Consider the following 21,771-nt stretch of genomic DNA (forward strand, 5'->3'; position numbering starts at 1 on the left):
TTTTAGTAGAGACGGGGTTTCACTGTGTTAGCCAGGATGGTTTCGATCTCCTGACCTCGTGATCCACCCGTCTCGGCCTCCCAAAGTGCTGGGATTACAGGCTTGAGCCACCGCGCCCGGCCTGTTGTTTTTTTTTTGAGACGGAGTCTCGCCCTGTCGCCTAGGCCGGAGTGCAGTGGCGCCATCTCGCCTCACTGCAAGCTCCGCCTCCCGGGTTCACGCCGTTCTCCTACCTCTGCCTCCCGAGTAGCTGAGACTACAGGCGCCGCCACCATGTCTGGCTAATTTTTTTTTTTTTTTTTTTAGATGGAGTCTCGCGCAGTGAGGCTGGAGTGCAGTGGCGCGATCTCGGCTCGCTGCAAGCTCCGCCTCTCAGGTTCACGCCATTCTCCTGCCTCATCCTACCAAGTAGCTGGGACTACAGGCGCCCGCCGCCACGCCTGGCTAATTTTTTGCATTTTTAGTAGAGACGGGGTTTCACCGTGTTAGCCAGGATGGTCTCGATCTCCTGACCTCGTGATCCGCCCGCCTCGTCCTCCCAAAGTACTGGGATTACAGGCGTGAGCCACCGCGCCCGGCCTTTTTTTTTGTATTTTTAGTAGAGACGGGGTTTCACCAGGTTAGCCAGGATGGTCTCGATCTCCTGACCTCGTGATCCATCTGCCTCAGCCTCCCAAAGTGCTGGGATTACAGACGTGAGCCACCGCGTCCGGCATTTTCTTTTTCTTTTTGGTAGAAACGGAGTTTCACCATGCTGGCCAGGCTGATCTCTAACTCTAGACCTCAGGTGATCCACCCGTCTCAGCCTCCCAAAGTGCTGGGATTACAGGCGTGAGCCACCACGCCCGGCCTGCTTGTTGCAGAAATTCTTACTGTAGAAAATGAAAGTGGTTCCTCAGAAGTACCATTTTGGTGTCCATCTGTCTCCCATGTGTTCACGCATGCATCAGGGAGATAAGCTCTGATTCTGTTGTCTGCTCCATAGTTGATATTAACATCATTAGTTTCCTTTTTTTGTCACGAGGTGCTTTATTTTCCTTATTGATACAAATAATTTTCTATAATACCCCGGTCAAATGGGAGAATTTGGCAGTCCGATTTCGGGGGGGCGTTCACCACAGAGACCCACAGGCTGGTGGCGTCGGTGCTGAGTGCCCAGGTTCACAGCACAGCTTGTGGCTTGTGTCCATCTTGCAGGTGGCTCTTCCTTGCACATCACGACTGGGGTCTCGGGTGAAGGGGGCAGGAAATCCTCCAGACTCTTAGGAAATTTCACTCCACTTCTCCTGCTCAATGGCCTCTGGTGGCCAGGGTGTGTTGTTCTGTGTCTCCGTTTTCTAGCTTGGCCTTATTGAAGTTGGAATTCATGTCTGTTGTCATTTTCACTTTTTTTTGTTTGTTTTCGAGCCAGGGTAAGGCTGGAGTGCAGTGTTGTGATCATAGCTCACCACTTCAACCTTGAATATCTGGGCTAAAACGATCCTCCTGCCTCAGCCCCCGAAAGTATTTGGATTACAGGTGTGAGGCACCGCACCCAGAGCATTTTTGCTTTTGGAAATTACCTATTTATGTCCTTTGCCTATGCCTGTTCGTTTGGGTTTATTTAGAAGGTTTTAATACTTATTTAGGAAATCTGTGTGATAGTGTTTTTCTGTTACAAGCTAGGAAAGCTTGTGAAAGTCAGATTTAGAGAGTCTTTTAGGTATTAAAAAATGATGTTTGTGAAAAGCTTCAAAAATGCTTATGATAAGTGAAAAAAGCAGGAAAATTGTATATGCGGTTGGGTAGGACTACATAAAACTGCACAGGAAAGCTGAAATAAAATTGTCAAAAGGAATTGTAGTTAACTGAACATGCACAGTAGCTAGTTGATCAGTGAACCTCGCCGCTTTTAAAAATTTTGGGCCTGGCGGCCGGGCACAGTGGCTCAAGCCTGTAATCCCAGCACTTTGGGAGGCCGAGACGGGCGGATCACGAGGTCAGGAGATCGAGACCATCCTGGCTAACACGGTGAAACCCTGTCTCTACTAAAAAAAAATACAAAAAGCTAGCCGGGCGAGGTGGCGGGCGCCTGTAGTCCCAGCTACTTCGGAGGCTGAGGCAGGAGAATGGCGTAAACCCGGGCGCAGAGCTTGCAGTGAGCTGAGATCCGGCCACTGCACTCCAGCCCAGGGGACAGAGCGAGACTCCGTCTCAAAAAAAAAAAAAATTTGGGGGCCTGGCAAGGTGGCTCTTCTGCCTATGGTCCCAGCACTTTGGGAGTCTGAGGGAGGAGGTTTGCTTGAGCCCAGGAGTTTGAGCCCCGGGCAACACCGTGAGACCCCCCATCATTACAAAACATTTAAAAAATTAGCCACATGTGGTTGCACATGCTAATAGTTCTGGCTACTTGGGAGACCAAGATCACTTGAGCCCAAGAGGTTGAGGCTGCAGTGAGCTATGACTGCGCCACTGAACTCCTGCGTGGACGACAGACCAAGTCCCTGTCTCTAAAAACAGAAACAGAAACAATTTCATCCTATTAAAAATCAGCGTGAACTCTATTTTCCTGATAAATCCAAGTGATAAGAAGTGTTGACATCAGTGTTCTCTGGGGTGATCATCTTTGATGTTTGAGACTAAATTGTTTCAAATACGAGTCCTGGGAGTCCTTATGTTTTCAGGCAGTGCGGGAAAACTCTGCCTCACGTTTCCACAGGGCCTCCTGCGTTTTGTACTCCAAGGATTAAAGTGTCCCCTTGGAACCAGTTAGTTTTTTTGTTTGTTTATTTTCGTGGTTTTTTTGTTCTTGTTTTTCTGGTTTTTTTGTTTGTTTGTTTTTTGAGACGGAGTCTCACTCTGTCTCCCAATGCAGTGGCGTGATCTCAGCTCACTAGCCTCTGCCTCCCGAGTTCAAGCAATTCTCCAGCCTCAACCTTCTGCATAGCTGGGACTACAGACATGTGCTACCACACCCAGCTAATTTTTTTGTATTTTTAGTAGAGACGGGGTTTCACCATGTTGGCCAGGCTGGTCTCGACCTCCTGACCTCAGGTGATCTGCCCACCTTGGCTTCCCAAAGTGCTGGGATTACAGGCATGAGCTACCGTGCCTGGTCTTATTTATTTATTTTTACAGACAGGGTCTTACTGTGTTGCCCAGGCTGATATATTGAACTCCTGGCCTCCCAAGTAGCAGGGATTACAGGCATGCACCACCACGCCCAGCTAATTTTGTATTTTTAGTAGACAGGGTTTCTCCCTGTTGGTCAGGCTGGTCTCAAACGCCTGACCTCAGGTGATCCGTCCTCCTCCGCCTCCCAAAGTGTTGGGATTACAGGCGTGAGCCACGGCGGCCCATCTGACAGCTTCTTTATGATAGTTTTTTGGGGTTTTTTTTTTGAGACAGAGTCTCACTTTGTCACCCAGGCTGGAGTGCAGTGGAACCATCACGGGGCCCACTGTGACCTCTGCCTCCCAGGTTCAAGCGATTCTCCAGCCTCAGCCTCCGGAGTAACTGGGATTATAGGCGTGCACCACCACGCCGGGCCTTTTTTTTTTTAAAGTAGAAACGGGGTTTTGTCATGTTGGCCGGGCTGATCTCAAACTCCTGACCTGAAGTGATCCACCTGCTTGGTCTCAACAAAGTACTGGGATTACAGGCCCTGTGATAGGTTTTTGGTACTTGTAAAGACAGTTATTTGGCATACCAGATAAATCCTTGTCTGGAAGATTAGTTTACAAAGGCATTGGCCCTTCAGGCGAAGCTTGCTGGTGTCAGGAGTGTTTTCCAAACTGTCCTTGCTTTGATGTAAGAAACACTGTTGAGGCGCAAGCTGGCTGCCCTGCCAGTTGCATTCGTTTAGGAGAACAGTTCTTCTGTTGCTAAATAGCCTTTTTGCCATTTGTGAACATTTTGTTGGGGGAGAAACAAACTGCATTTTGTTTTGAAATAGGCTTTGCTGAAAGGGACGCCCAGCAGGTGGTGAGCTCCTGTCAGTGTTGTGGGACAGGCTGTCTTCTTTGGCTGCTGTGGTCACGCTCATCACGGGCTTGTTCATGTTTTTTTTTTTTTTTTTTTTTTTTTTGAGACAGAGTCTCGCTCTGTTATCCAGGCTGGAGTGCAGTGGAACAATCTCAGCTCACCGCAAGCTCCGCCTCCCGGGTTCATGCCATTCTCCTGCCTCAGCCTCTGAGTAGCTGGGACTACAGGAGCCCGCCACCACGCCCGGCTAATTTTTTGTATTGGCTGGTGTCGAACTCCTGACCTCAAGTGAACCACCACGTCCGGCCCTTGTTTGTGCTTTGACGGAAAGTATTTCATTGTACGTTGTCTGAATTGGTAAGGAAGTCATTTTAGGCTTGTTCCTTCTCACGTGTGCTGCCTGTGGTGTGCCCTGTGTCTGGGCCTCCGTCACCCTCTCAGTCACAGCCAACAGTTGACTTTATTGCTTTAGCCTCGCATTTCCATCAGGATCTGTGGTTATGACTGAATGTCGGGAATTTTAATTTTAGCATTTTCACGTTTATTTCACAGTCCGGGTGCCGTGGACACGGGTTTGTAGCCACGGATCGCTGCTGCCATTGTTCCACGTTTCTGGCCGTGTGTGGTAGATGTTTGGGGAGCCGGGTTGTGTGGCTCGGGACATCTAGGGATGTAAGGACTAACGCAACTGTCCTCAGCGTCGGGGGACTCAGGTGTTTCACATACACTAGACAAGCACGGCTTCTCGATGTGTGCGTAGGTGACGTGTGTGGTAGTGCAGCAGGGTGCTCTCGGGCTCTGTCGCTTCCTCTACTCATCCTTGGAGGTGTGTGTGGAGCCACACGGCCTGTCGTACCCCATGGATGGATGTTCAGCTTATCTGTTCGTCTGTGGCTGTGGAAGGCCAGCAGCGGACATCCTGGAGGCAGCCACGTTGCGAGGCACATGTGTGTTCATAGGGTGGGTTTCTAGAGTCCAGTGTCTGAGAAAGGCACAGGTGATTTTCACTTGCTGGGTGTTGCCCCATTATCCACACAGAGGCTGGTTACACTCCAGCAGCCCCTCTGCCTGAGGTTTTCCTCCCTTGTGACACTGTTACTCATTCAACAGTCAGTAAAAATTTTTTTTTTTTTTTGAGACAGGGTCTCGCTCTTGTTGCCCAGGCTGGAGTACAGTGGCGCGATCTCAGCTCACTGCAACCTCCGTCTCCCGGTTTCAAGCGATTCTCCTCCCTCAGCCTCCCAAGTAGCTGGGACTATACAGGCGCCTGCCACCACGCCCAACTAATTTTTTGTATTTTTAGTAGAGACAGAGTTTCACCATGTTAGCCAGGATGGTCTTGATCTCCTGACCTCATGATCCCCCCTCCTTCGCCTCCCAAAGTGCTGGGATTATAGGCGTGAGTCACCATGCCCGGCCTTACTTTTCTTTTTTTAAAAATAAAAAAAAAAAACTCCTCATGCGTTTGTATGTCATTCTTGCTCAGGAGCGAAACAGTGGCACCTTTCTGAACAAGGATGACAGGCCTGTGAGAGGAGTTTAGTGTTAATGGAAGTGTGTGTGCGCCCTGCGCCAGGCGGATTCCTTCAGATGCAGACCTTTTTTGATTTATAAATAAAGCTAGGATGAGAAGTCTGTATTTTTTAGATAATTATAAGTATCAGTTGTGACTTTAAAAGAACACGTGTTCTGTACCAAACTAACTTTTTTTGTTGTTTTTTTGAGACAGAGTCTTGCTCTCTTGCCCAGGCTGGAGTGCAGTGACATGATCTTCAGTTCCTGCAACCTCTGCCTGCTGGGTTCAAGCGATTCTCCTGCTTCAGTCTTCTGAGTAGCTGGAGTTACAGGCGTGCACCACCACGCCCAGCTAAATTTTTTTTTTTTTTTTTTAGTAGAAATGGAGTTGGGGTTTTGCCTCTTGGCCAGGCTAGTCTGAAACTCCCGACCTCGGGTGATCCACTTGTCTCATCCGCCCACAGTGCCTGGATTACAGGTGTGAACCACCGCGCCCGGCGCCAAGCTAACTTTTTTCATGCAACTTGTTGTGACAAACTTAAGTATGGTTGTCAGAGATGACGGAAGAATTTTCTGATCTTACCCGCACTCCATCAGCGTTTGGAGACGATCTTTCTCCTGGTGTGAACTGGAGCTCATTGCTGGCAGTTGACACGTTTCCTGTTCAGCTCTTTTCTCCAGTTGATTAGGAAAAGTATTTGGTCAGTTTCCTCACCTGTGACTAGGAAGCCCGAGGTGCGAGCGCCGTTGGACCCATTGCAGCGTCTGTTCTCTGCCTGCAGCACCCCTGAGCCTGTGTGACTCCTTTGGGTGTTGGGTGTCGGTTCCCATGGTGGCAGCATCGTGGGGGTGTCGGGAAACTGGGAGAGACAGTTTCCTGTGGTGGAGCGGGCAGTTGGACCTTTACAAGTCCCTTAGGAATCCTGTGAACTTGGATCCTCCAAAGCCAGGACGTTGGTCGATGGCCAACATGTTCTGATGAAATCTTCCCCAAGTCCACATCAGTTAGTCCTTTCAGTTTAAAGTAAAGCCTTAAACAAGCTCTGATGTTCAGATGTGGCTTTGTAATGGTCAGTTCTGGTTTGGTTGCTTTTGTGCAACTTGCTACAGAATTTTTGTTTACTTATTTGAGACAAGGTCTTGCTCTGTCGTCCAGACTGGAGTGCAGTGACATGATCTCGGCTTACTATAGCCTGCTCGGGCTCAGGCAGTCCTCCCACCTCAGCCTCCTGAGTAGTTGGTACCACAGGCACATGCTACCATGCCTGGGTGATTTTTAAATTATTTGTAAGACAAGGTCTTGCTGTGTTGCCCAGGCTGGTCTAAAACTCCCGGGCTCAAGCGATTGTCCCACCTCGGCCTCCCAAAGTACTAGGATACATGCCTGGCCCAAAATATTTTAAATATTTAATTTGATTCAGTTTTTTGTTTTGTTTCGTTTTGTTTTTTTGAGATGGAGACTTGCTCCGTCACCCAGGCTGGATGCAATGGCGTGATCTCAGCTCACTGCAGCCTCCGCCTCCTGGGTTCAATTGATTTTCCTGCCTCAGCCTCCCAAGTAGCTGAGGTTGTAGGCAGTCACCACCACACCTAGCTGATTTTTATATTTTTAGTAGAGACAGCGTTTCACCGTGTTGGCCCGGCTGGTCTTTATCTCCTGACCTCGTGATCCGCCCGCCTCAGCCTCCTAAAGTGCTGGGATTACAGGCACGAGCCACCACGCCCAGCCTAGATTAAAAATTTTAAGATATGTTCTCTACTATGAGCCAATGAAATTACTTATTTTCTTTCTTTCCCATTTCCTATCCCTTGCTTTTGGAGTTTTGTGTCTTAGTGTGACTGTGACTCTTTCTCTCCTTTTGTCTTTCAGCAAACGGGGATTCAGCGTCCGATCCTTTGGAACAGGGACTCACGTGAAGCTTCCAGGACCAGCTCCCGACAAGCCCAATGTTTATGATTTCAAAACCACATATGACCAGATGTACAATGATCTTCTTAGGAAAGACAAAGAACTGTATCCCAGCGGGTTGCCCTTTAAAAACCCCCTGTGTGGTCCTTCCTGGAAGGTGTTACGTGTGGCTCGGGCACAGGAGGCGTGTCACCCTGTGCAGTGCACACACTGGCTCCTCCTGTCTTTGCGAGAACTTGGTTTCTATTCCTGGTGCACATCGGATCGTCCACGGGTTAGTTCCAGTGCCACCCATGGCATTAGGCGTGGTGAGGCGCACAGACATGTTGTGGGGTTCACATTGACGTGGTCCAGCAGTGGGTTGTGACATAGCATGAACCAGGGATGCTTAGGTGAGGAGGTGGAACCCACAAAATCCCATTGCTTTTCACACTTCAGGGCTGCCCCGTTATTTCCTTTGCCAGGTAGGTGTGCGTGCGTGTGTGTGTGTGTGTGTGTGCATGCGTGCATGTCTGATACACACCGGGCTGCTTCACACATCTGGTGAGGTCCTTAGAGGGCCAGATAAAGAAGAGGGCCGAGCTTGCTACCCAAGCTGTTAGAAGAAATAATGGGAGAGAACGTTCCTTCATTTCGGGAGGACGCAGAGCAGACTGGTCTGCCACTAAGACTCCTGTAGAGAGAAGAGTATTCAAATAGATTCTGATGGATGCAACACCAGTTGCATAATGGTTATGACAATCAGTGCCCAGGTTTTTGACCAGGCATTTCATGGTCACCCCCATGCTAATGAAAAGTTTCTGGATCTTCTTTTGTTATAGTGAGTGATTTGTAGTTCTCACAACGGAGGCCATACGTATTCCAAATGGAAAGAGAATGAGGCGTCAAATGCACAACCTTTTGTCTTCATGTTGGCACTGTTGCCATTCCTGCCCTCGCCCAACATTGTCTTCATATTGGCACTCTTGCCATCCCCACCCGTTCCCAACAGGGTCTCACTCTCACCTCAGCTGGAGTGCAGTGGCGAGATCTTGGCTCACTGCAGACTCACTGCAGCATTCGCCTCCCAGGTTCCAGCAATTTTCCTGCCTCAGCCTCTCAGGTAGCTGGGATTACAGGTGCGTGCCACCACACCTGGCTAGTTTTTGTATTTTTAATAGAGACGGGGTTTCACCATGTTGGCCAGGCTGGTCTTGAACTCCTGACTTCAGGTGATCCACCCTTCTCAGCCTCCCAAAGTGCTGAGATTACAGGCGTGAGCCACCGTGCTTGGCCGTACTCTTGTTACCTTGTTTTTTTTTCTGTTTTTAAATGGAGTCTTACCCTGTTGCCCAAGCTGAAGTGCAGCGGCTTAATCTCGGCTCACTGCAGCGTCCCCCTCCCAAGTTCAAGCGATTCTCTGCCTCAGCCTCCCGTTGTAGTTGGGATTACAGGCACCCGCTATCATGCCTGGCTAATTTTTGTATTTTTAGTAGAGATAAGGTTTCACCAATTTGACCAGACTGGTCTTGAACTCTTGACCTCGTGATCCACCCGCCTCGGCCTCAAAGTGTTGGAATTACAGGCGTGAGCCACCATGCCTGGCCTCTTGCAATTTTTAATAAGCTAAAAAAAAATTCTTATACACAGGTAGATTAATTACGTAGCCAGGAAGGGCCCCTGAAGGTCTTTCTAGCAAAACTTAGAACTGGATCCTAGCCGTCACTGCACCTTCTGCCCTCCCTGCTGTCCTCTGTCAGTTACAGTTAAAAGGTGGTGGGTGAGGACGCTGGGCAGAGTCCAGGGCATCTGCTGTCAGCTCCCAAGCCCGGCCTGCCTGCTGAGCCATCTGGACGTGCCGCAGTGGAGAGAGTGGTGCTGGGAGCCATCCTGGTGGCAGACGTGGGCTCACTGTGAGTCGATGTAAGTCCCGGGGGACCGTCAGCAGCACCTCCTGCTGCCCCTGTCTCTGCAGAAGCCCTGGTGCCCTGCGTGTGGAGAAACCTCCCTGAGGATTTCTGAGGAACTGTCAGTAGGCCGTGTCCTCGTCCACCCCGTGTGGAGCACAGCTCCAATGTGGCTCTGCTCCCGTCGTGGGCTGAGGAGGACGGAGCAGGTCAGGCTGTGCCTCGGAAAGGAGGCTCTCCTGACATGCCCTTTGTGCGAGCTCCCGGTCCATGCTGTCTCCACTCCTGAGCCTTACGGCGATGGGTGACCACAGAGCCCTTTGCAAGAGTCTGGTTTAGGGCTGGGTCTTCCCGTCGCCCTGGCGGAGGCTTTTGTCTCATATCATGATTCACATTAAACTCTGATGTGCCATGAAGCTTACCCTGAGATCCTGTTTTTGAAAATTACTCTTCAGTTAGCACTGTTCATTTTAAAATTCTTGTATTCAGTAAGAGAAAGAAAAGCAGATAGTGATGCACGTCCTCACACTCCCTTGATTGGTGTAAGCTCAGCCCTTCATGTCAGCCCACTGTGACCTCCTGGGTTCTGGACCTGGGAAGTACTTGCCACGTTCTGCAAGGACTGAGTCCAGCTTCAGTAGACTCATCCGGAAGGACTTGCTATAGGGAGAGAATGAGCCTGTCTCTGGTCATTCTAGAAGAAGGAGCTGAGCCCAGTGTCCCAGAATTTGGAAGCTCCTCCTTTACAGAGGGACTGTAGGGGTTGGCGGTCTCCCAGGAAGCATCCGCCCAGAAGAGCCCCGCGTGCGTGCGCGCGCTCTAGGTGTGCAGTGGGGGAGGAGTGGCAGTGGGGGTGCTGTGGCCACGGGGGTGGTGCTGGGACATTGTCAGCCACAGGCTCTGCCTTGGGGACCTCTTGTGGGAAACCGTCGCCTGTGGTGGCCCCTGAGGAGGTGCTGGGAGGAGCGTGCCTTCGTCGCCTTGCTTACTTCGCTCAGGGGGTAAAAGGTGCAGAATGGTGAGCCTGCCACTTAGCTAAAGCTCTTCCACATGCTGCCCTCGGCCTGGAAAGGAGTGAAGTCCCCAGGCTGTTCCCTGTGGACATCAGCACGATGCCGGGTGGGGCCTCAGGGGTGTTGAGATACGCAGGTCGGGAGGACCCCGATAGCGTTTCCTGGTTAGTGATGGGGGCAGAGGGCCTGCGGGAAGTAACTGTTGCAAGTGAGAGCCCCAAAGCAAATCTGCCCCCCAGCAGCCAGCGTGTTGGCAGAAGTCATGGCTGTAGACTGCAGTGGAAGCAAGAGGGGGTTTCACACTGCAGTGGAAGCAGATCTTGAGGTCAGAAGTTTGAGACCAGCCTGGCCAGCATAGTGAAACCCCGTTTCTACTAAAAATACAAAAATTAGCCAGGCGTGGTGGCGACGCCTGTAGTCCCAGCTCCTCTGGAGACTGAGGCAGAATTGCTTGAACCTGGGAGGCGGAGGTTGCAGTGAGCTGTGATTGCGCCATTGCGCTCCAGCCTGGGCAACAGAGTGACACTCTGTCTCCAAAAAAAAAAAAAAAAGGATGATGTGACTTGGGAGGAAAATGCTGCTTGTTCAGAGGCAAGGCCGGGGTCGAAGGGGACCCTACCACCTCTGCCATCTGCCTACTTGCCTCGTGGCCAGGGCCTGGGTTTCCCTATGCGTACCAACCTCACAGAATTTCTGATAATTAAATTAGGAGATGCACACACACAGCCTGAGACAGAGTGTTTTAAAGTCCTCAATAAATTTTGGCCAGTTGTCCTATTAGTATTGTAATACTTAATTTATTTTATTTATTTTTTTAGATATGGGTCTTGCTGTGTTACCCAGGTTTGTCTCGAACTCCTGGCCTCAAGTGATCCTCACACCTTAGCCTTCCAGAGTACTTGGATTATAGGCGTGAGCCACTGTTCTCAGCTTTCATTTCTTAATGAAAATCTCCTTGACTTTCTGTGAGGTTACCTGCTGGTAAACCCATGCTAAAGTCAAAAAATCCTACAATGAACCGGAGTAAGTTAGAGACTGTCTGTATTTGGCTATAGATAGCTGATTGTTTTTTTCCCCACAAGCCAGAAGTGAGCCTGAGGGGTTGAGGGACTTGCTGCCTCTGAAATCCTTGGGGATTGTCGAGGGCGTGAGTCTAGGTTTGCAGCACCGGAGTGCGAACCCTCTAAAGTTAAATGAGGCCCTGCGCGGGGCCACGCCTGCAATCCCAGCCTAGGGAGACCCAGGCAGGAGGCTCACTTGAGCCCAGGAGCCAGAGGCCAGCCTGGGCAACATAGCAAGCCTCCATCTCTACCAAAAACACAGAATTGAAGTGGGTGTGGTAGACACTCCTCTGGTCTCACAGCCACTCAGAAAGCCGAGGCAGCAGACCACTTGAGCCCAGCAGGCTTCATTGAGCTGTGATTGCGCCGCTGCACTCCATCCAGCCTGAGGAAGAGAATAAGACCGTCTCTTTTTAAAAAGTTTCGTATCGATATTTTCTTTTTTTCTTTTTTTTGAGACAGTCTTGCTCTGTCGGCCAGGCTGGAGTGCAGTGGTGCAATCTCCGCTCACTGCAAGCTCTGCCTCAGCCTCCTGAGTAGCTGGGACTACAGGCGCCGCCACCACGCCCGGCTAGTTTTTTGTATTTTTAGTAGAGACAGGGTTTCACCGTGTTAGCCAGGATGGTGTCAATCTCCTGACCTCGTGATCTGCCCGCCTCGGCCTCCCAAAGTGCTGGGATTACAGGCGTGAGCCACCACACCTGGCCTGTATCGACATTTCCTTTTGAGAATTAATAGTATATATACATGGGACTGGATGCAGTGGCTTACACCTGTAATCCCAATGCTGGGAGACCAAGGCAGGTGGATCACCGGAGTTCAGGAGTTTGAGACTAACCTGGCCAACAGGGTAAACCCTGTCTCTACTAAAAGTACAAAAAGCCAGGTGTGGTGGCTCACGCCTGTAATCCCAGCACTTGGGGAGGCCGAGGCGGGTGGATCACCCAAGGTCGAGAGTTTGAGAGCCGCCTGACAAACACGGAGAAACCCCCCGTCTCTACTAAAAATAAAAAATTAGCCAGGCATGGTGGTGCATGCCTGTGGTCCTAGCTACTTCATGAGGCTGAGACAGGAGGATTGCTTGACCCGGGGGTGGAGGTTGCGGTGAGCTGAAGTTGCGCCATTGCACTCCAGCCTGGGCAACAAGAATGAAACTCTATCTCCAAAAAAAGTACAAAAAGTAGCTGGGTGTGGTGGCATACACTTGTAATCCCAGCTACTCGGGTGGCTGAGGCAGGAGGGTCACTGGAACCCAGGAGGCAGAGGCTGCAGTGAGCTGAGATTGCCCCAGGACTCCAGCCAGGGCCACAGAGTGAGACTGTGTCTCAAGTAGTAGTAATAGTAGTAGTAGTGGTGGTATCTATACATGGACGGGGGGGTCTGAGCTCCCCTGACCTTCGTAGACAAATGGAAACTCTCCTGTGCAGGTTCTCTTGTTGGACGGACTGACCATTTTATCCAGAATCGTTTTGAGATAAAATGTACAAATCATGCACTTCCCCGAGTTGCGTGTCCAGTTCTCTGGGTTTCAGAACATTCATGGAGTTGCAGCCGTCACCACAATTGGTTTTGAGGCAGTTTGGTCTTCCAGGGCCTTCAGATGCTGCTGCCCATTCCCCACCCAGTGCCTATAGCTGCCTCCTGTGTTACAGATCCGCCCATTCCACACCGTCCGGTTTATGTACAGCCTTTTGTTCTTTCACGGGGTGTGCGTGGAACTTTCTCAGTCCCAGATTTCTTTGCCGTGACTCTTCCTCGCTCGGCCTCAGTGGCACGTGGAGTAGAGCAGCTTCACGCCTGGGGTCCTGAGGGGCCTGAGCTTCGCTCCCAGGGTCACGTGCAGAGTCTTCTCTATTTTTTTTTTTTCATTTTACACTGACGCCACTTTACGTAGATGAACTTTCTTGCGGGATTCTTTCATTTTTGATTGAAAGGAGTCTGGTTAAGCCATCCCAAGCTTGCTTGGAGTGCCTTTGGGGGGAAGAGAAGTGACTTCTGTTTCTAAGTTAATGAATGGCCAGTTTGACCTAATGAAGTGTCACTCAGCTCAGTGAGGGGGTCCAGGCAACAGCCGCTGGCCCAGAAGGTAGAGGAGGAGGGAGAGGCTCCCTTTCGCTTCAGGGCAGCCCATTCAGCCGCATGAGAAAGTATGTGGGAGTCTCGCAGGGTCCTACAGAAAGTTCGTCTTGTGTGTATTTCAGTTAGTGAAGGTTTACTAGCTTTTTGTGTTACGAACTGCAAAACCGCTTGTCTTCAAAAGCAAGTAAATGTGTAGCTCTAAATGTTAACGTGACTCTTTTCCTGTGAAACGCAAATGCATCGAACAATTTCCTGGGTCTTGTCTGGCTGCGCAGCTAGAGACCAAGCCTGTGTCTGGCATACCGTTCGTCCTTCTCTTGTGGAGTTTTTTCTAATTACGTTTGGGGTTTGGATTGTTGTTATTATTATTTGGTTTTGAGGCAGGATGTCTTTCTGTTGCCCAGGCTGGAACGCAGTGGTGCTATCGCAGCTCACTACAGCCTGGGTGTCCCAGACTCAGGTAGGTGATCCTTCCACGTCACCGTCCCCAGCAGCTGGGACCACAGGCCCATGCCATGCCCAGCGGCTTTTTTTTTTTTTTTAATTGAGATGGAGTCTCGCGCTCTTGCCCAGGCTGCAGTGCAGTGGCCCGATCTTGACTCACTGCAAGCTCCGCCCCCTGGGTTCGAGCGATTTTCCTGCCTCAGCCTCCCAAGTAGCTGGGGTTACAGGCATGTGCCACCACGCCTGGCTAATTTTTGTACTTTTAGTAGAGACAGGGTTTCGCCACGTTGGCCAGGCTAGTCCTGACCTCAAGTGATGAGCTCTCCTTGGCCTCCCAAAGCTCTGGGATTACAGGGGTTGCCACTGCACCTGGCCTGTGTTTTAAATTACTCATTTGTTCATGTCCGTCCTCTGAATTCATTGTCTTTTAGGTTAACTTCTGTATCTGCCCACTTCCCTGTGGACATTTCCTTGTCTCAGAGTAAAATTTGGTAGATTTCTTTTTTGAGACAGAGTCTCACTCTGTCGCCCCTGCTGGAGTGCAGTGGCATGATCTCGGCTCACTGCAATCTTTGCCTCCCTGTTCAAGCGATTCTCCTTCCTCAGCCTCCTGAGTAGCTGGGATTACAGGTGCGGCATACCACCACGCCTGGCTAATTTTGTTTTTTTTGTTGTTGTTGTTGAGACAGAGTCTCACTCTGTCGCCCAGGCTGGAGTGCAGTGGCCGGATCTCAGCTCACTGCAAGCTCCGCCTCCTGGGTTTACGCCATTCTCCTGCCTCAGCCTCCCAAGTAGCTGGGACTACAGGCGCCCGCCACCTTGCCCGGCTAGTTTTTTGTATTTTTTTAGTAGAGATGGGATTTCATTGTGTTAGCCAGGATGGTCTCGATCTCCTGACCTCATGATCCGCCCATCTCAGCCTCCCAAAGTGCTGGGATTACAGGCTTGAGCCACCACGCCCGGCCTAATTTTGGTATTTTTAGTAGAGATGGGATTTCACCATGTTGGCCAGACTTGTCTCAAAACTCCTGACCTCAGGTGATCCACCTTTTTTGGCCTTCCAAAGTTTTGAGATTACAGGTGTGAGCCACTGTGTCCAGCCCCATGTGTATATGCTAATCCAGATAAATAGTATAATTCCCAAAAAGGAAATGCTGATGTGAAGCTTTAGTTATTTATTTACTTACTGTTTTGAGACGGACTCTCGCTCTGTCGCCCAGGCTGGAGTGCAGTGGTGCGATCTCCGCTCTCTGCAAGCTCTGCCTCCTGGTTTCACGCCATTCTCCTGCCTCAGCCTCCGGAGTAGCTGGGACTACAGGCGCCCGCCACCTCGCCTGGCTGATTTTTTGTATTTTTAGTGGAGACAGGGTTTCACCATGTTAGCCAGGATGGTCTCGATCTAACCTCGTGATCCGCCTGCCTCGGCCTCCCAAAGTGCTGGGATTACAGACTTGAGCCACTGTGTCCTGCCGAAACTTTTAAAAAGAGACAGTCTTGCTGTCTTGCCCAGGCTGGAGTTGGAGTGCAATGGTGTGATCAAGGCTCACTGAAGCCCCTCGGGCTAAAGTGATCCTCCTGCCTCAGTTTCCTGAGTAGCTGAGACTCCTGGCTCCTTTGTATTTTTTGTAGAGATGGAGTCTTGATATGTTGCCTAGACTGGCCTCCAACTCCTGACCTCATGTGATCTGCCTGTCTTGGCCTCCCAAAGTGCTGGGATTACAGGTGTGAGCTACCATGCCCAGCCCAGAAATGATCTTTTTTTTTTTTTTTTTGAGACAGAGTCTTACTCTGTCACCTAGGCTGGAGTGCAGTGGCATGATCTCGGCTCACTGCAAGCTCCACCTCCCGTATTCATGCCATTCTCCTGCCTCAGCCTCGGAGTAGCTGGAACTACAGGCGCTTGCCAGCATGCCCAGCTAATTTTTTTTTGTATTTTTAGTAGAGATGGGGTTTCACTGTGTTAGCCAGGATGGTCTTGATCTCCTGACCTTGTGATCCATTCGCCTCAGCCTACCAAAGTGCTGGGATTACAGGCGTGAGCCACTGCGCCCGGCCTTTATTTTATTTTTTGAGTCTTGCACTGTCGCTCGGGTTGGAGTGCAGTGGCGTGATCTCGGCTCACTGCAACCTTCACCTCCCAGGTTCAAATGATTCTCCTGCCTCAGCCTCCCGAGTAGCTAGGATTATAGGCAGCAGCTGTGTTTTAAAATCATTTTTGGGAAGGTATTTGTCAAACAAATGAATGTGTTCCTAAGCTAGACACCAATTCCCAGAGAAACTCTGATCTTGGGTTTTAAAAAAACATTCATGCTGGCCGGGCGCAGTGGCTCACGCCTGTAATCCCAGCACTTTGGGAGGCCGAGGCGGGTGAATCACAAGGTCAGGAGATCAAGAGGATCCTGGCTAACATGGTGAAACCCCGTCTCTACTAAAGAAAAAAATATTAAAAATTAGCTGGGCGTGGTGGCGGGTGCCTGTAGTCGCAGCTACTTGGGAGGCTGAGGCAGGAGAATGGTGTGAACCCAGGAGGCAGAGCTTGCAGTGAGCCGAGATCTCGCCACTGCATTACAGCCTGGGCGACAGAGCGAGACTCTCTCAAAAAAAAAAAAAAAGCATTCATGCTAAAATGTAAATTATAGCCTTAAGATATTTCAGGTAAGGCCAGAGATACTGGCCTGCTCTGCTCATCAGAGACAGCAGAGGTAGAATGGAGCTGATTGGCTGAGGTAGTCGCTGGTGGTCACTTGAGGGTCTGGACAGAATAGAGCTGTGCTGTGCCGTCATCTTCAAGAGCTATCCCGGGGTCCGGACCCACAAGCCTGTGAGTTTTCACCTAGTCTGCAGCAGGTGAGATGCTGTTTGCAAAGTGGTTTCGTGGTGGCTGCAGACGCAAGGCCGTGGTGGACCCCCCAGAGCTGGCCTTAGCCTTGCGTGGCTCTGCGTCGAGGCTGTGGTTACAGTTGGGTGCCCAGCAGCTCCGGAGATCCTCGGCCATGAGACCTTTTCCGGGGGTTGCTGAGTTCTGTTTGTGCAGCCTCTGTGGTTTGCCAAAAAGCATTCTCTATCAAAATGAATTTTTTTTTTTTTCTTGAGACAGTTTTTGCCCAGGCTAGAGTGCAATGGTGTGGTCTCAGCTCACTGCAAGCTCCGCTTCCCGGGTTTAGGTGATTCTCCTGCCTCAGCCTCCCCCGGTAGCTGGGATTACAGGCACCTGCCACCATGTCTGGCTAATTTTTTGTAGTTTTAGTAGACGGGTTTCACCATGTTCAAGTGATTCTCCTGCCTCAACCTCCTGAGTAGCTGGGACTACAGGCACATGCCACCAGGCCTGGCTAATTCTTTGTATTTTTAGTAAAGGCAGAGTTTAGCTGTGTGAGCCAGGATGGTCTCCATCTCCTGACCTTGTGATCTGTCCGCTTTGGCCTCCCAAAGTGCTGAGATTACAGGCGTGAGCCGCCGTGCCCGGCCATACTTTTTATATTTTTCGTAGAGATGGGGTTTTGCCATGTTGGCCAGGCTGGTCTCAAATTCCTGGCCTCAAGTGATCCACCTGCCTTGGTCTCCCATAGTGCTGGGATTACGGGAGTGAGCCACCACGCCTGTCCTCAAGTGAATTTATTTTTTTGAGACAGGGTCTTGCTCTGTCTTTGACGCTGGAGTTCAGTGGCACCATCATGGCTCCCTGTAGCCTCATGTCCCTGGGCTCAAACAGTCCTCCCGCCTCAGCCTCCTGAGTAGCTGGGACTGCAGGCATGAGCCACTACGCCTGGCCTGATTTATTTATTTTTTTTTGAGATGGAGTCTAGCTCTATTGCCCAGGCTGGAGTGCAGTGGCGCGATCTTGGCTCACTACAAACTCTGCCTCCTGGGTTCACGCCATTCTCCTGCCTCAGCCTCCCCAGTAGCTGGGACTACAGGCGCCCGCCACCGCCCCCGGCTAATTTTTTTTGTATTTTTAGTAGAGATGGGGTTTCACTGTGTTAGCCAGGATGGTCTCTATCTCCTGACCTCGTGATCCACCCACCTTGGCTTCCCAAAGTGCTGGGATTGCAGGCGTGAGCCACCGCGTCCGGCCCTGATTTTTTCATTTTTAGTAGAAAGGTTTCACCATGTTGCCCAGGCTGGTCTTGGACTCCTGAGCTCAAGCAGTCTGCCTGCCTTGGCCTCCCAGAATGCTGGGATTGCAGGTATGAGCCACTGTGCCCAGCCCAAATGTATTTCTGGATACGCTGATGTGGAAGCAGTAGCTGGCAAGCTTGTGACGTAGGGTGGTGAGTGGATCCCAGTGCATTCAGGGGTCCCAGAGCATAGCGCTCTGCACAGCCGTGGTCGGTTCACCTGCCTGTCTCACCCCATCCTGCGTTCGGAGCTGCTGTCCACACGTGTGGCACGCTTGGGTGTTCTTGTCACCCACATGCACGATGCTCCCTCCAGACGGGCATGCCACAGCCGCTGCCTGGCCCTGCAGCACTGGTTCTTCCTTTCTTGGCCGAGGTGCCGCTGCCGAGGCTGTTGGCATCTGGGTCAGCGCCCTGGGCAGTCACTGTGCTGAGCTGCAGCTCTCTCCTCCCTGGAGCGAGGCTCCCGGGAGCTCCACCAGCACCGCCAAGGCTGTCTCATCCCTGCCACGCACCAGGACCGCAGAGACGGGAGCCTCCTGTGGCGGTGCTTTGTGTTTTGCCATGGAAACGGATTGACCCAGCTCTAACCTGACCTTTGATACCTCTGCCCTCCCCTCTGATGTGGGGAGTCTTCTGTGTCTGTGGCAGGGGCACGGCTGTCGGGTTCTGCATGTTCCTGTGTGTCCCATCCCCCCGGTGGGTGTGTCTGTCGGGGCAGCAGCACTTGGCGTGCTCTGGGAGGAGTCATACGTGCAGGGAAGATGGTGTGGCCTTGCGGGGAAGGACCAAGGCTTCCACGGAGCAAGGAACACCTTCGGGAGACTTGATGTCAAGGAAGCCTCTGCTACCAGCCACGGTTTGCAAAGGAGAGGCTGAGGGCGGTGGTTGGGGGTGCGTGGGGCTGGCGCCGGCAGCAGCTGACCCAAGATGGTGCTGGGCTAGCCGTGGCTCTTGTTCTGATGGCCCAGTGCCTGTGGCCAGCATGCTGCACCCGACGTGGCTTTTCTTCAGGCCGTGGTGGGACAGTGTGTGGTCCCTGGTGCCAGCCACACCGGCATGGCAGTGCCTGTGGGTACCCTTTCACGTCCCCCATGACTCCGAGGGGGCCTGGGCCTAATAGCAGGGCAGTGTGGCCCCGGCCTCTCTGGGCTCTCCTGTGGGATGGGCAGCTGGGGGTGGCTGCGCTCATTCTAACTCCCCGGGATGCTCTGGTCCCACTAAGGCCCCTAAGGAGTGAAAGGAGAAAATGTTGGTAAAGAAAAGCTGTACCGAGCTGTGTTTGGGGCGTTTCCTGGTATGTCCTGGCACCTCGGGGTCCTGGGTGGTTTATCCCAAGAGCAGCCACGTCATATGGGTGTGGGTGGGCGGCGAGGGCTCGTGGGGACCCCTGAGTGGTCCCGATCTGCCTCGTGCTCAGCTTCGCTTTTTGCTGATGGTGAATCTCAGACCCACTCCTCTCCCTGGGGCTGCACCTCCTCCTCATTTCTCTTCAGAGCCCCTGGCCGCTGATCCGTGGTCTCCGTGGCCACCTCACGTCCCCCAGACCTGCTGAGTTCTCACCACTGACATAGCCTGGTGGTCCCCAGGAGGATCCCTGCCGGGGACAGTCCATAGTGACCACTGACCTCTGGGTGGGGTCTTTACCCTCCCGGCGACAGTCCGTAGTGACCACTGGCCTCTGGATGGGGTCTTTACCCTCCCGGCGACAGTCCATAGTGACCACTGACCTCTGGGTGGGGTCTTTACCCTCCCGGCGACAGTCCGTAGTGACCACTGGCCTCTGGATGGGGTCTTTACCCTCCCGGCGACAGTCCGTAGTGACCACTGGCCTCTGGATGGGGTCTTTACCCTCCCGGCGACAGTCCGTAGTGACCACTGGCCTCTGGATGGGGTCTTTACCCTCCCGGCGACAGCCCGTAGTGACCACTGGCCTCTGGATGGGGTCTTTATCCTCCGTTTTTCAGTAGACAGTTCAGCTGCATTGTTAGGAGAATGTCACGCTGCCGGCGTCCTTCAGACGGGGCCTGCTCCAGTGCATCCGACAGAGACGGAGTCTCGCCATGTCCCCAGGCTGGAGTGCAGTGGCGTGGTCTCGGCTCACTGCCAGCACCGCCTCCCAGGTTCACGCCATTCTTCCTCATCAGCCTCCTGAGTAGCTGGGACTACAGGCGCCGGCCACCACGCTGGCTAATTTTTTTTTTTTTTTTTTGTATGTTTAGTAGAGACAGGGTTTCATCATGTTAGCCAGGATGGTCTCAATCTCCTGATCTCACGATCCACTGGCCTCGGCCTCCCAAAGCGCTGGGATTACAGGCATGAGCCAGCGCGCCCGGCCACACCTGGCTAATTTTTTGTATTTTTAGTAGAGACGGGTTTCAACATGTTAGCCAGGATGGTCTTGATCTCCTGACCTCATGAGCCACAGTGTCCGGCCGACAACTTTTTTTTTTTTAAAAGGTTGTCTTCCGAAGCTGAATTTCCTGGTAAAACGACCACTGTATTACTATTTTTTAATAATAACTAAATAACTGGAATGTCCTGGGGTAGAGATAAGAAATCCCTTATGTTCTTTCTACTGAGGGGGCACAGAGAGGCCGAGCCGGAGACCCTTCTCGGCTGACAGCAGTGCTGAGGGTGAGGCTGCAGTTACAGATCCAGGGTTTCTGTCCAGAGTGAAGCTGCAGACCCCATGGGGCCATAGTGCAAAGATCGGCTTTCCTCCAACTAGAGTGTTTCAGGTTTAGTCTGGTTTTGTGTTGGAGAATAATTCACAATTTAAGAACTTTTTCTTGAAAACTTTAAAAAGTAAGTAATTTTTTTTTTTTTTTTTTTTTTTTGAGATGGAGTCTTGCTCTGTCGCCCAGGCTGGAGTGCAGTGGTGTGATCTTGGCTCACTGCAAACTCCGCCTCCCAGGTTCACGCCATTCTCCTGCCTCGGCCTCCCGAGTAGCTGGGATTACAGGCGCCCGCCACCACGCCCGGCTAATTTTTTGTATTTTTCTTAGTAGAGACGGGGTTTCACCGTGTTAGCCAGGATGGTCTCGATCTCCTGACGAGTTTCGCTCTTGTCACCCAGGCTGGAGTGCAGTGGTGCGATCTTGACTCACTGCAGCCTCCACCTCCTGGGTTCAAACGATTCTCCTGCTTCAGCCTCCCAAGTAGCTGGGATTACAGGCATTAACTACCATTTCTGGCTAAGTTTTGTATTTTTAGTAGAGACGGGGTTTCGCCATATTGACCAGGCTGTTCTCAAACTCCTGACCTCAAGTGATCCACCCGCCTCGGCCTCCCAAAGTGCTGGGATTACAGGAGTGAGCCTCCGCGCCTGACCAGTCCACCATTTTTGTTACCTCTGAGTCTACTAAGCCTCAGTCTGATGAGACGGTGTGTGGCGATGCCATCTGTGGGGCTTCCTCCTCAGGTTGACAAAGAGTTCAGGCAGGAGACGCTGTCCTGAGGGCCATGGACAGTGGTCACTTGCAGGCAGATGGCCCTGCCCTGGAGCTCGGGCACTGAGCTGGGGGCTCAGGAGGAAGCACCCTCTGGGCGTGGGGCACCAAGACCCTGGTAGAAGGTGCTGTCAGTCACACCAGATCATTTTTCAGGAGGCCCCAAAATCGAAGGGGGGCCCAGGCGGGTTCCTGCTCCCTGACGTTTCACCTCAGTGCCAGCACCTCCCGGCCCTGAGGAGGAGGCCGCACAGGGGCCGTCACAGAAACTGCAGAGCCTCACTTCCGTAAGTGCCAGTTTGTGGGGAGTGGTTTCCTTTGAGAAAATGGG

The 21,771-nt window shown here is 51.8% G+C and overlaps 1 protein-coding gene and 2 long non-coding RNA genes across 3 annotated transcripts in view; 2 read left to right on the forward strand and 1 right to left on the reverse strand.

The window, feature by feature from the left end:
• SSU72 (SSU72 homolog, RNA polymerase II CTD phosphatase) overlaps positions 1–21,771 on the forward strand; it is a 34,525-nt gene that overhangs the window by 1,724 nt on the left and 11,030 nt on the right. The window contains 1 exon segment of the mRNA NM_001261547.1: positions 7,349–7,492. Coding sequence (NP_001248476.1) covers positions 7,349–7,492 — 144 coding nt within the window.
• LOC144337347 (uncharacterized) lies at positions 1,387–19,947 on the reverse strand. Its single transcript, XR_013410343.1, has 3 exons — positions 19,738–19,947; positions 17,935–19,687; positions 1,387–1,998 (listed from the first exon to the last, which is right to left on the reverse strand). It is a non-coding gene; the product is annotated as an uncharacterized LOC144337347 (long non-coding RNA).
• Positions 13,954–15,593, forward strand: LOC144337345 (uncharacterized). The gene is made up of 2 exons (XR_013410340.1): positions 13,954–14,414; positions 14,592–15,593. It is a non-coding gene; the product is annotated as an uncharacterized LOC144337345 (long non-coding RNA).

The sequence above is a fragment of the Macaca mulatta genome, chromosome 1, assembly GCF_049350105.2.
Source record: "Macaca mulatta isolate MMU2019108-1 chromosome 1, T2T-MMU8v2.0, whole genome shotgun sequence".
Classification (NCBI taxonomy): Eukaryota; Metazoa; Chordata; class Mammalia; order Primates; family Cercopithecidae; genus Macaca; species Macaca mulatta.